The following is a 14,595-nucleotide window of genomic DNA, read 5'->3' on the forward strand; positions in this document are numbered from 1 at the left end:
TTCACAGAAACAAGTGTTTGCTGTCCAGATCAATTACTGCCCCTGTTGGGGTCTCCACACTAAAGAAATAAACATTTAACCATTAACAGGTTCACTGTGTTTTTTACCCCTTTTCTCTCTGGATAAATACTTAACTTTTCATCAGATCAATACTGCCATGTACATAGGATGATATTACAACTCTATCTCTCACTCAAAGTCATACATAAGAGCTAAAATAGTGGCTTGTAAAATGAAACTTCTAGCTAAGAATTCAGCCTGAAGGAACACGAAAGCTTTGAAGTCATGGTTGACTAGTCTCTCAACTGATCCACCATTGTGATGACTAATTTTATAATTTCTAAGTGCACTTTATTCAAGTAAATTTCTAGCGCATAAACTTTCCCAGCAGTCCAATATCACATTTGGGACCTTAATTGTTATTGGCCCTGGACTCACCCTTTGTAAACCCCCTATATATTCTAGTTGGCTCAAGCACTTATAAATTTAGTCACAGCCATGTTGATTTTTTACCCTTTGCAAAAACGGTAGCCCAGCTGGATAAGTTAGCCTCTGACTAAGTAAAGTCAAAGCCAGAACTGGTAGTATCAGTTAGCTTCTGTCTATTCTACGAGTCTAGACATTTTCCTCCAGATTGGCTGGCCAAATCATAAACTGGCTTAAATGTTCACTGATTTAAATCCCAAAAGCTCCAGTCAATAGGCCAATTTCCACGTGATACAATAAGCAGGAAGTGTAAGGAGAAATGAACAGAAATATTTAAAGAGGCAGTGTGCCTTATTTTCCCCTTCTTCATCTCTAACTTCTAGCCTTCATTTATCTCTTAGTACAGTGGCATTCTCTTCGTCTACCATTCCAATGCTGTCTGCTTGTACCTAGTTATAAAATCTCTAGGGCCCGCTAGAAATAGAATATCATTTTACTTAAGAAGAAACTAAGTTCTCGAATGAGACGGTAACAAACAATTTTAATACCTGCAAAGAAATACTTGTGGTTTTTTTTTTAGAATGAACTTGGCTGTAACATAACCAGAAGAACAAGCATCTTGGATGGAAGGGGAAGGATTACTGCAATGGCCGAAGCATACACTAATAATAGCTTCAAGGGAGCTAGGGGTACTGGGGATATAAAGTAAAATGCAGACATAGGAAACTTCACTTCACATGTGCTTAGGGCAAAGAAGTCCACTCAGAATTTACAACTAGGAAATTAACAAAAATAAGGAAGTCAGGGGAAATAGCTGGATGGGAAGCAGAGAAGCCTCTGAAATACCAAAAAGATTCAAAACTCACCGAGTCTACAAAGAAATAATAGCCTAACGATTTCAGGTTAGTTCTATAGATGATGAGAGAAATGTCACCATGCAAAGCAACTTATGTTAGGGATACATACAAAGTCATTTTAATTGATGGCATCTTATGTGTTCTATTAGGCCCAAATACCCAAAGAGATTTTTCAGGTAATCACAAAACTCTGCATTCTAGAACTCTGCCTGAGTGAAGAGAAATGTACAGTGTAAATACATAATTTTCTTTGCTACATATACTAAAAGCACATTGAAATCTCTAAGGTCACCTATTTTGATTGTTCATTTTCTTTCAATTGGGTTTGTCTAGAAGGGCAGAAAAGAACATTTAGAACTGTGAAGGAAGATTACAAACTAATGTTTCATCCTGTTCACATCTTGGCCTCCAGACAAAATTACTGAATTTTGCCTGAGTTGCAAGACATCAAGCTCTCAGAGATGAACAAAAGTCTTCCACATCTCTTACAATTTTCAAATATGAGAACCAGAACTAATAATAATCCAATCTCTTCATTGTACATATGAGAAACTGTAAACCAGAGAGGAAAATTTTAGTCACCAATAGATCCTATACTCATGTAATTTGCCAGTTATTTTTAACTTTCAGTATTATTATAAAATGACATCTCTGCTATTTTCTGGGTAGTGGTTAATTTTGATAAACAGTAAAAGCTTACACATTCAACAGAAGTGTTCTGACAGACACATTCCTTTTAGCTTTGCCTGTCTTTCATGCCTTCCTTAAGGATCACTTCCCTTTTCATTTAATACCCTTGTATGGAAAAACCATATAGAGTCCACAGCAAGCCTGAGTGTTTAAAAATATCTTCCTTCTCTTGCACTGGGACTCTTATTTTGGTACCAAGGCCCACTGCAATCTATACAGGTGTTAGAGTTTATGGCTTGTTTCACCATTCTTAGTTCCACAAATTCTTGGGCACTACCTATAGCCTGCACATCTCTATCCACCAATGTTTATTCCCTCCGTCACTGCCCTTTTAATAAGGCTTCACTTTTCATCCAATCGTCTTTTATTCATTAAGAGTACGGTTATACTCCTCCATTGTTGGTGGGATTGCAGACTGGTAAAACCATTCTGGAAAGCACATTGAAATCTCTAAGGTCACCTATTTTGATTGTTCATTTTCTTTCAATTGGGTTTGTCTAGAAGGGCAGAAAAGAACATTTAGGACTGTGAAGGAAGATTACAAACTAATGTTTCAGTCTGGAGGTTCCTCAGAAAATTGGACATTGAACTGCCTGAGGATCCAGCTATACCTCTCTTGGGCATATACCCAAAAGATGCCCCAACATATAAAAAAAGACACGTGCTCCACTATGTTCATAGCAGCCTTATTTATAATAGCCAGAAGCTGGAAAGAACCCAGATGCCCTTCAACAGAGGAATGGATACAGAAAATGTGGTACATCTACACAATGGAATATTACTCAGCTATCAAAAACAATAACTTTATGAAATTCATAGGCAAATGGTTGGAACTGGAAAATATCATCCTGAGTGAGGTAACCCAATCACAGAAAAACACACATGGTATGCACTCATTGATAAGTGGCTATTAGCCCAAATGCTTGAATTACCCTAGATGCCTAGAACACATGAAACTCAAGATGGATGATCAAAATGTGAATGCTTCACTCCTTCTTTAAAAGGAGAACAAGAATACCCTTGGCAGAGAATAGAGAGGCAAAGATTAAAACAGAGACTGAAGGAACACCCATTCAGAGCCTGCCCCACATGTGGCCCATACATATACAGCCACCCAATTAGACAAGATGGATGAAGCAAAGAAGTGCAGGCCGATAGGAGCCGGATGTATCTCTCCTGAGAGACACAGCCAGAATACAGCAAATACAGAGGCGAATGCCAGCAGCAAACCACTGAACTGAGAACGTGACAACCGTTGAAGGAATTAGAGAAAGAACTAGAAGAGCTTAAAGGGGCTTGAGACCCCATATGAACAACAACGCCAAGCAACCAGAGCTTCCAGGGACTAAGCCACTACCTAAGGACTATACATGGACTGACCCTGGACTCTGACCTCATAGGTAGCAATGAATATCCTAGTAAGAGCACCAGTGGAAGGGGAAGCCCTTGGTCCTGCTAAGACTGAACCCCCAGTGAACGTGATTGTTGGGGGGAGGGTGGCAATGGGGGAAGGATGGGGAGGGGAACACCCATAAATAAGAGGAGGGAGAGGGGTTAGGGGGATGTTGGCCCGGAAACCGGGAAAGGGAACAACACTCGAAATGTAAATAAGAAATACTCAAGTTAATAAAAAAAAAGAGTAGGGTTATAATATTTATCAAGGAAAATAATCTGCTTGAGACAGTTTTTCTGGGCTCTCACATCCATCTTGTAGACTATTTTAGATTGACCATCATCTCTAAAGGGTTGTGGTCAAAAGCCATGTTTAAATTTTGCTTGTATGAAATATTTTCTTTAGGTATTGGGATAAATAAAATTCTATCTTTACTCCTAGGGTATTTTTAATTTTCTATATTTAAGATTCATTTTTGCATATGTGTGTTTTGCATGCAAGTATGTATGTGCACCATATGTGTGCCTAGTGCCTGTGAATTAATATATATATATACACATATGACTTTTCCTCCACTATAATCTAACTTCAACTGCCAAGTCAAGCACATTTCCTGACTGGGTTCTATGGCAGTCCCCCTCTGCAGGTACCCATGAAATGTTAGTACAGTTTCTTGTAAAAGAGACTACTTGATCACAGACTCAAAGGTAGAAATATCATGGCTAAGAAACCAAGCAAGAAAGTATTACTGATCTGGGCCATTTATTGAATGCTATCTACATTGGTTACTTTTCTCATTACTATAAGCAAATCCCTGTCCAAAAGCGGCTTAAGGGGAAAAGGTTTTGTGTTGTTTTGTGGCTTATGGGCACAATCCAGCATACTGAAGAAACCATAGCACAAGAGTGCGAGTCTGCTTGTTCTCATCAGAGCAGATAACAAAACAGGAACAAGGGTTCTTCCAAGCGCTCTGTCTCTAGCTAGTCTCCATCTCCTAAAGGCTAGAGAACCTCTCAAAACAGCACTGCCAGCTGGAGACCAAAGTGTTCCAAACACAAGAATCTGTGGGGAGCGTTGCACATTCAAACTTTGACGACATCTATTAAATACTCAACAGTCCACAGTACAGCTTGTAGTTGACTCTTGCCCTTGGTGAATTTGCATTGCAAGCCATCCCAGAACAATTATCTAAGTAGCATACATAAATATAAAAGAATTATACATAGCAATGTAGGAGCTCCTTTTAACCCAAAGCCCAGTTGCTGTTATAGTTTTATTTCGGACCTAGAGTGGCTGGCTGACAATCAGAGGCTTGCCTATTCTGATTTTCCCAGACGTTGAACACATCTACTCCAGATGGTCTTCTAAATTCCCTTGCAGCTGATAATGCGAAGCAAGTGTACATTCCCTCGGTGAAACTGACATATCACTTTGGGCACATTTTCTCAGCATAGGGTGAGGAAAGTAAACTACATAATTCACCAGCATGGAGACAAGGTTCGTGATAAAGAACGGAATGAACAAGAAAAACGGCAAATGCAGGATTATTTGAACTGCCAACCTCAGAGCCCCCCTTAAACTTGACAAGTAGCAGTTGCCTCCCTTAGTGAGATATTCAGGTAACTGGAATACCTGACGTTGCCAAACAATACCCTACCAATTAATGTTGTCTATAAATTCTCAATTAAAACGTGATTCCTTAAGACTTTTAATTCCAAGTTTATAAAATATAAATTCTCCATGGAGGGGAGTCCCGAGTCAAACTATTGCACTTGTCTAGAACAAGTAAAGAGCATGCTCTGAGTTGAAAGAAATATATTGAAGGACGAGGTAAAGGACACAAAGCCAGAGAGCACCTTACATGCATTGATTCTACAAATTAGCCAAAGGCCATCCTAATAATGCAGCTATAGTGAAGAGAGGATTTGAAGAGGGTCAGTTCTTAATTAAAGAGTGACTTAAACAAACACAGTTATGAAGAGGAAAGGCTCCAGGGAAATCTTAATTTGCCATGGGTAAATTGGGTTGGGTGTGAATGAATGTTTGTTTTTATCATGTTCCATAAAATTCACAGACTGGCATTCATATGCAAACAGAGAGGGGTTTTTGATCTTCCTATCAAAGGCTTTTCACATACTGAACATTTTCTGTATTAACAACCTAAGTTTAGACACTCACTATATTGCTTTTTATGAGACCAAACTGTTTAAATGAAGCTAAAGCAAATACTAGCACCAACAGAATAACCAAGCGTGGGTCCAAATGTGCTATGGGTTATTTTTAAGGGAGTACATTGTGTGATGAATAGTCATACTCTGAGTTATTGGCTCCGAGGTTAGATTTTTATACATCTGGCCACCTAGACATGGCAAGCTGCAACACAAAATGAGTGATTGGGCTCGTCATCATCTCCTGACTCTGCCTCTCTGTTTTCCCTTTTCACCTCTGCTTCTGAAATCACCTTCATATTCTATATCAAGCTTGCCCGTGTCCTTATTTTGCCACAGCATTTAAGATAAATTTATTTCAAAGTCCACGCAGATCAAAGACGTTTAAGAAATAGAGAGTATGAGGTTGTATAAGGTTGGAGTTTGCAGCCCAGGCAACCACAAACATAAGACTAGAAGAGCAATTTTCATTTGGCTAGTTTCATCTGAGTGAACACGAATACCAATTTCATAAAAATGCAAGACACATACTCATCAAAATGTATTAGAAGCAACATTAAAAGTACAATAAGCTAAGTTAAACTAGACATTGCATATGTTATAAAATGCAATAAAGAGGTTAACATTATTAGAAATATAAAAAAGAAATCATATTCAAGGAATGAACTCGAATCTTAAAATGGAAAGAAGGAAGGAACAGAAAAAGAGCCAGAAATGTTGCCAGCTATGACCATCTATGCCTGTACTCTTACTCTTAGTATTTGTTGATTTCAAGGTCGGCCTTGGCTACATAGTAAGTTCAAAGTTAGCATATGGTAAATGAGATTCTAGGAGTCAAAAGGGGAAAGTCAAAAAAAAAAAAAAAAAGCAAGAGGTAGCCATTAGATGCTTTTGAAATTTTTTGTCCCAAACTCTCTAAGAAACCTTACCAGGAACAAATGTTTATAAATACAACCAACACTTCTGTAAAGACTGTTCATAAATACTAGACCTCTGTCATCTGGGACACTGTTAGAGACCATGTCAGAAGTACCTAGAGTGTGACTCTGAGTGCAAGTTCGAAATAAGAACAGGCGCTGGTAGCCCCTATTGGAAGAGACAAGCAGACAGAAGTTCATCTTCAGTATATTTTCTTGGATGTCTTCATTGCCATTTTCTGTATGCCAAAATCCTGTTGACTGTTTTTCTGTTTGTTTGGTTTCATTTTCTTTTTTCAGAGAAAATACCAAATTTGTTCAGTGTGAAGTATTTTTACATTTTGTTTAAACAGTGGGGGGAAAAAGAATCCTGGCCTTCTTTCCCTGGGAATATGATTTTGACAATATAGGTTTGAGAGCTTTTTGTATCTGCTCTCATCCCTTTGGTAAGGTCAAACTAATGGCTGTGGGTTGAGTACTCCTAAGAACAGATGTTGAAATGTCAATTCGTATGCCAAAAGGCTCTTGGTGAGTCTATTCATTGGCAGCATTTGTGCAGAGAAGTGTGGAGCTGGCTAAGTAGAGAGAAGCTGTGGTACACCCATGCCGAGCATTAGAGCTCTGAAACTGTGGTTGCCCATTAGTTAACCCACTGGAAGTTTTGAATGATGATGCCTTTATGCTTTGCTGCTACCAGTCATTGGCTGCAGAATGTCCCGGGAAGGAGGCACAATGTTAAGTCAGGTATCTCTCTTCCACCAACAACTTTCCCATCAGCAGAAGAAGTAAGCTCTTTGGTACCAAAAGGTGATCTAGTTGCACAGAGCAGCATCCCTGCACAGCCTTTAACCAAAATGGTTTGCTTGTTTGCCGAAGGAGATGCTCAATAAGCAGTGCACCAGAATTCAACTGGTCCTGACTATGATCCAATTCTTCATGTCTAATTGCCCTGTCTCTCCTTTACTGCCATCCTCCCATGTTACTTTCGTCAAAATGCAGAGGGTAAGCTCTCAATCAGCCGGTTATCTGTACGCTAACTCCCACCATTTAAAATGAGGAGGAGTTAAGGGCAGGAGCAGCATTGGTGGTTTGGAATCCAGATGAGATCATTTGCTACTCAAATCAAAGTAGCTTTGAGACTTACAAAGCTGGGCATGTGAAAACTCACGCAGGGCAGATGACAATCCTGAAGCTGCTAAAACAGCAGGCTTTATTTTTACAAAGCCAGGACTTTGTTGCAAAGCTCACCTCCTACAAACACTAGCACCTGGTTTTGCTCTGCCAAGTCAAACATTTTTCTTTCTTTCTCACTCAAGCTTCTATTTATGCTTTGGTCAGCTGAAACAGAGTCAGTGAAACTATGATAAATTGGATATGAAAACAAATAAAAAAGCTCAGCTCGGATTGCTCAGTGACACGTACTGAACTGAGTTGACCATTCTCCTAGAGTTCTAGATTGCAAGAGCCCCATGCTCAAGCAGACACTGAGAAACTGCATGGAAAAGAACAGTGTCGTGCTCAGCCACAGTTGTGACTTGCTCAAAAAAAAAAAAAAAGTAAGAAAGGCTCCTAGCCAACATACTCATCAAAAATCAGTGTTCTGCTTCTGCGGAGTTTTTGATTAGGTAACACATTCCCATGGTTCAAAGAACAGAAGTATAAAAAGATCTATGAAAATCGTTGCTTGTTAGGAGGAAGCTCATGCCGGAGTGTTGCTCTGTCATCTGAATATTCTAGCAGCTTACACTCTGAGAGGACACCATGAGCCGGACTTTTAAAGTCTTATCAGTTTTATTCTTGCATAGAATAATACCTGTCTCTTGTTAAAGAACCAAACATTATATAACCAAGTGACAGTGAATGTGGTAGGTCTTCAAAATATTCTGTCTCTGAGAAAACACTAATAGTTCTTACAGATTTTCCCCCAGCATATACAAGCATGGGATTCTTTAGCAAAAATAAAATAAAATACAATATAATAATAATAAAGCTGTATTATAAATACTAATTTGTTAGTTTTTTTCCATTCTTTAGTGGAAGTATTCCCTTGTTAGTGTATACACAATGTTGACATCTAAACTTTAGCATAGCATCCTCTGTGTGTGTGTGTGTGTGTGTGTGTGTGTGTGTGTGTGTGTGTGTCCATGTATGACTGTGGGTATGTGTGTTCACTATAATATACTTAATATATTCTATTTTGCATCTTTAAAATATCTGTGATATGGTTATTCAAAATGCCTTTTCACTGCTTTTGATAGATTTATCTTGAATACATAATAAGGCATATCTGCAGAAATTAATGAGAAGTCATTAAAGGAAACTTTACAGAAAGAAGAGAAACACCCAGAAATGTCTACAAGTAGCAGGATATGCTTGGTAAAGGGAGAGATGTGCAGTTACACTAAATAAATAACGAAGTATTAAGTGAGTAGATGGTACCATCATTCAGCTTTGAAAGAACACAAAAACAATGATAAGTAAGGACCAGATGAGGAAGCAGGATTAAAGAAAGGAAGACTAAAGCAAGCTAGAATGCAATGAACGTTAACATGTACACAGAGAAATGTGAAAGCTTTCTCAGAACTAATGCGTTCCTGCTGAATCCAACCTTGATATAAATTAATGGAGTTTGGCTATTTAAGTACATAATCAATCCAGACTGGGGTATATCTCAGTGATATGGTGATAGCTTAGCATTACCATGGCCCTGGATTCCCCTCACCCCAGAAACTCTATGCTGCTAAAAAACTTACATCACAATGAGCAGTAATCCTATCGTCATTTATACTTACTGTTCAGATAATATCTGAAATATCAAGACCAATAAAATACTGACAAGTCAACATCTTGTCAGGAGTAGAGAAATGTCCATGAAGGTCCACCTCTCCCTAAGGGCTTAGAGGCATATAATAGCATCCAGTGTGGAAAGACTTGTGAAGCTACACCCTTCCCTGAATATCTCCAGTCAATTAATCATTGCTGAACATGGGAGAGACATTTTCTTCAGTAACATAGCCACTACTAAGAAGACTATGCTCTTATAAATAACCCCTTACCCATGTTCCCGTAAGCGGTCCTAATAAAGCTCACATTTATTTAAAAAAAAATATGAACACAGAAGAGCAACTACATAAGAAGGAGATAGTGGGGATAGGAGGGGCATAAAACAGGATAATGAGAGATGAATATAATAAAAATGCTTTGTATTCATGTACAAACATGTCATCATGAAACCCGTTATTATGAAAAATTAACATATACTTAGAAACATTGAAAATTATCCATTTAAAAAAAGAGTAGAACTGAAAGGAAAATAGTTATCATCACATAAAAGGAATTGTTGAGGATTGGGACATCTTTAACCTGGAGAAGACAAGATTAAAGTGAGACATGTTAACAGCCCTCAAAACGTGGAAGATTGTCACATGAAAAAGAGATTATTCTTCCTCCCTGCCATCTTAAAGTTTGGACAAGGTCCATTAAACAGAGGAGACAAGAATTTGGATTTTTTACTAAACATGTGAATACTTGTGTTTTGTTAAAGAGCCCTTTTTAAAAAAGAAAGTGTACTTTAAATATAATCAAAGAATCCCTATGCAATTTCTTTACTGTCATTATTAAGCCAATATTTCCTTCATAAATTGTCCAGAAATGAAATTCAGCACAGTCCTTACTGAATTTCCATAAATTCTTAATTAGTGGCATTCAAAATAATGAGGCCTTATTATACACTGCTTAAGAAAGATTTCCATATGCTTTAATCTCTTTCTTCCTATGGTTATTTCTTAATCCCATGCCTTGGCCCACTATGTGCCCTCAACTCCCACGGAAGCAGAGAGTACATCTAAAACCCACATGAAAATGTAAATCTGAGAAATAAATATGCGTGGTTGGTTTTTATAAGAGTAAGAATTAACATTTAAAGCACCGGTAATTTGCTCCGATCTGTAATTTTGAGCTCCTGTGCTGAAATCGCTCATTTGGAAATTACCAAGTGCTTGGGTCTCCTTTGTGATCTTCTTCCTGCACACACCCAGCACACAAAGGAGTTATAATGACTGCCTGAGTCACTACTGCCATCTCCCTGAAGCACGGTCTCCAAACGCCAATACCATTTTCTATGGTACAGTGAGAATGAGTCTGATCCACAGCCTGCTTTACACCACAGTAGACAGAGAACAAGGAGTGTGCTCAAAGGCCATCACCACCTCCTCCATCCTCTGCTTCCGTGGTCATTGAACTATTATGTCACAGATAATTGGGATTTGCAAATCATGTCTATCACTCACTCCTATTGATAGTAGGGAGATTGTTTTAATAATATCCCAATAAAGCTGTCTATTCTTGATGAGATTATACTCAGATGATAAATTCATACAGGAAACACAAGTGGAGATACAATATATTTTTAGAGAAGTGACTACTCTAAAAGAAGATGTGCAAAAAGAAATGTTTGTGCCATTGTGCTTTGGACTTTGGACTTGGGGATTTGCTTGTTTGCTTGCTTATATTTCTGTTTGGTTTGGTTTAGGAGTTTTGTTGGTATTTGGTTGGGTTGGGTGGGTTTTTTGTTTTGCTTTGTTTCGAGACAAGGTTTCTCTTTTTAACACTGGTTGTCCTAGAACTCACTGCTGGCCTTAAACTCACAGAGATCCATCCACCTTATTCTGCTTCCCAAGTGCTGGAATTAAAGGTTTGCTTTTATCACTGTCTGGCTGATTTTGGATTTTCAAGATAGAATCTCATTGTCTACCTCAGAGTGGTCTTGGACTTTTGGCAATCCTACATCAGCCTCCCAAATTCTGACATTAGAAGCATGAGTTAGGGGTTGGGGATTTAGCTCAGCGGTAGAGCGCTTGCCTAGGAAGCACAAGGCCCTGGGTTCGGTCCCCAGCTCAGAGAAAAAGAAAAAAAAAAAGAAGCATGAGTTGTCTATAACTCCAAGTAGCTCTTTCTTTTCTTTGAACAGAGGTCCAGGAAGTTAGTTGCAATGTTTGTCCAATAATAATTAGCTAATGCAGAACCAGGAACTCCTGGTAAATTTGATTGGGAAAGGGAAATACTTCACAAAAAAATAATTCTATTGAATATTTGATAGAATCCTTATGTAACCAAAAACGTAATAGTCTATATTATATTGGAGACTGTCTTTCACAAAATCATAGCGACTTTATCTGGAGACACAATTTATCTTGTTCCACAGTTGCATCCCTGTGTGATTCGGCATGTTTTAATGAGGCCCTTGCGCTAGTAGTTATTTATAATGTTTTGTTGTGGTTTCTTTTAACCTGTAATTCTGAAGAATTACGTGAAAGATGAAAGAAATGAGCTTCAACTGCAACAGAGAAAATTAGAGCCAGACCTAAGAGGTTCTTGGCATTTGTTCCATAGATATTTTGATAACGCGTGTCAAAACAAAAGGGACTTGATAAACACCTACCCCTGTGGTGCTCACAAATGGTAGAATCTTCTTTCCTTTAAAACAAAACAGCAAGATGGAGGTGCCAAGCATCTGGAGAGTTGAGGTTGAAGCTGTCAGGGTCCCCTGGTCTCTCCAGTGGAGAAAGTTTGAAGAGACCCAATGGGCTGTGAATAGAAACTCAGTGGGATCTTTAACACCTACACAAACATTTTTCCAAGAAAAAAATGAGTATAGCTCTTTTTCCTTTCTTCAGGGTTTTCTGTCCTACAAGCAATTATGGAGGCAGCAGTGCAAAACAACTGGCAAGTGACAGCAAGGTCTGTGGGAAACATAAAGGACGTCCAGGAATTCAGACGCATCATTGAAGAAATGGACAGAAGGCAGGAAAAACGATACTTGATTGACTGTGAAGTCGAAAGGATTAACACAATTTTGGAACAGGTATGTCTGAGACTTAGCCCTCTCCCAGCCTGCGTGTTAAATCATTATCCTGAAGCAGTTCCCATATCTGTTAATAAATTAAGTAGCCAACAGAATAAGCATGCCAACAGTTTTTATAGCCTCTCTAATCCCTTTTTCCTCCCTAGTGGCTGCAGGGGGGAAAAAAGGGAATGAAAAGAAAAGAAAATTCTAAGCTGATAAAAAAAAATTGCATCCCATGATTAATTTGAATGTCTCTGCAATTTAATGCTACATATCAGATAAATCCACCGCTCCACTCCTCTGTTTAATAGATAGCTGGTTATGTCAAAGTAATCCCTATCCTTCCCTCTGTCTTCCAGCCCAATAGGGAGCAGACAATAGATTAGGCAGGGCTGACAGGTAGGATTTTGTTTCTCATTACTGGAATATGTGCTGCCCCAGACCCTTCTAGGGAGCACTGGCTACAGTTGACGAATATGGGTGGATACTACTTACCAAGTTCAAATTGTCTATATCATTCTAAATTATCCTTCTGGGGTAGTAGAGAGGAGAGAGTAGTGTAAGACACCTTTAGTTTCATAAACTTTATTATAAAAAGACTTTGGAAATAAAAATATTCTACACCAAACTTAGCCAGCCCCAAAGTCTATATAGTTCGATGAACTTCAACGGTAGAATTGGCATTTAGAACAGAAACTATAAAGCTTTACATTAAAATTTACGCTTTGCTATCAAACATTTTATACATTTATCCATCACCAAAATTAAAAAGATTCAATGGCAGAATTAGAATTAGAAAAACAATTAGCTTTATGTCCTCTTTCATAGCTCATAAACATCACCTGTATCCAGTCCTTCCGTTTCTCCTTAAATTTGCCCTTTCTTGTTCTCTTTTTTTTTTTTTTTGGATGTTATACCATCCTTTTATACTGTATATTTAAAAAATAAGGTGATATATTAAAATGGTTTTGGTTTTAAAGGTGTGAACATTAAAAAAAAAAGCAGGCCAAAATTACATAAGACGTGCACAGTGGAGCCAGACAAAATCCCAGCACTCAGAAGGGGAAGTGGACACAAAAATTCCACCCCCAACCAAGAAGCTCTTTGCAATAGATACCGGCTGGGAGGGGAAGTCAATTTTCTTCAGTGGAGTGACACTGTGTATCAAACACACTGCAGGGCAGGACCTACACCCAGGAATAGTTGGTCAATACAAATTGGATTCCATGGGTATTGCTGGTTTTTCCCTTCGGTTGATTGTTTTGTTTTGTTTTCCGTGGATAGGGAGAGCATCTGGGAAGAGCTGAGGAAAGGGAAAAGAGTGGGGGTCAGAATATGTTATGTGTAATTCTCAAGGATTAAAAATGTTTTACAAAAAAAAATGTTTTACAAAGTGTAAACAGATTTTTCAAAGAAGGAACATGAGAAAGAGGAAAATATAATCCAATGTGCCACACTGTCTCATTATCAAGCATGCATCTGTAAATTTTAGAATAAAATTACTAGGAATGCTGATCCTAAGCTAGATGGACACTATGCTTGGGATAGAGAGCCAAACTGAAACATGAAAATTCACTGATTTCTTAGAAGTCTCATTTTGCCACTTAATAACCAAGTCCCTGTCTCTACTATGAAGGAAACCATAAGGGAAATTCAACCCCAATGTACCTAGGAGCCATAAGAGCAAAGAACAAAATCATGGCCAGCAGCCATTTCCTGTGAGAGGTCTTTTTTTTTTGTGAGAAGTCTTTTATAGGAAATGAAATATTAAAAATTTGTCAGATCTATCCCTGTAAGAAGGGAAGACAAAAAGAAAACAAAACAAAAAACAAGAGAAGAATGAGAGGGAGAGAGTGTGGGGGCCAGAAACTTCAGGTGCTACAGGCTAAAAATACAAAGCTCCTCCCTTTGTGAGCTCAGCACTGCTTTTAATGGATGCTGGCTTATAGAAAATCTAGAGCGCAAGCCTGGTTAGTTCCTCAACTAACATTCACCTGAGCAACACGAATGATCCATGCTCTCCCTCACTGAAAAACGGTCCTTTGATTTTTCTCAGATCTTAAAAATGAAGAATCAGGTCAGTGACGCTGCCCTATGTACTACATGCCCTCCAAAATGTTTAGACCAAAATAGCCTTTTAGTGGGTGACCTACTTAGTAGCCCCAAACAGAAGAACATCTCTCTTGTCACACTTTTGTTTTCCTTCTTTTTCATTAGGGACGTTGGCTTCTCAAATATCCAATATTCTCTTAAAGGTCTGGGGATTTGCAGGAATTTAGACTGGACTGGGGGGTTTTTT

The 14,595-nt window shown here is 38.4% G+C and overlaps 1 protein-coding gene across 11 annotated transcripts in view; it reads left to right on the top strand.

Moving 5' to 3' along the window:
* The window catches only part of Gria3 (glutamate ionotropic receptor AMPA type subunit 3), a 263,524-nt gene that overhangs the window by 118,777 nt on the left and 130,152 nt on the right, over positions 1-14,595 (top strand). For all 11 annotated transcript variants that reach the window (XR_015646201.1, XR_015646200.1, XR_015646199.1 and 8 more), the window contains 1 exon segment: positions 12,127-12,314. Coding sequence is in view for 8 of the 11 variants with exons in the window: in XM_087599277.1 (XP_087455403.1) it covers positions 12,127-12,314 (188 nt within the window). In the remaining 3 variants the exon portion in view is untranslated.

This window comes from Rattus norvegicus, chromosome X (genome assembly GCF_021556685.1).
Source record: "Rattus norvegicus strain SHRSP/BbbUtx chromosome X, alternate assembly SHRSP_T2T, whole genome shotgun sequence".
In the NCBI taxonomy this organism is placed as follows: domain Eukaryota; kingdom Metazoa; phylum Chordata; class Mammalia; order Rodentia; family Muridae; genus Rattus; species Rattus norvegicus.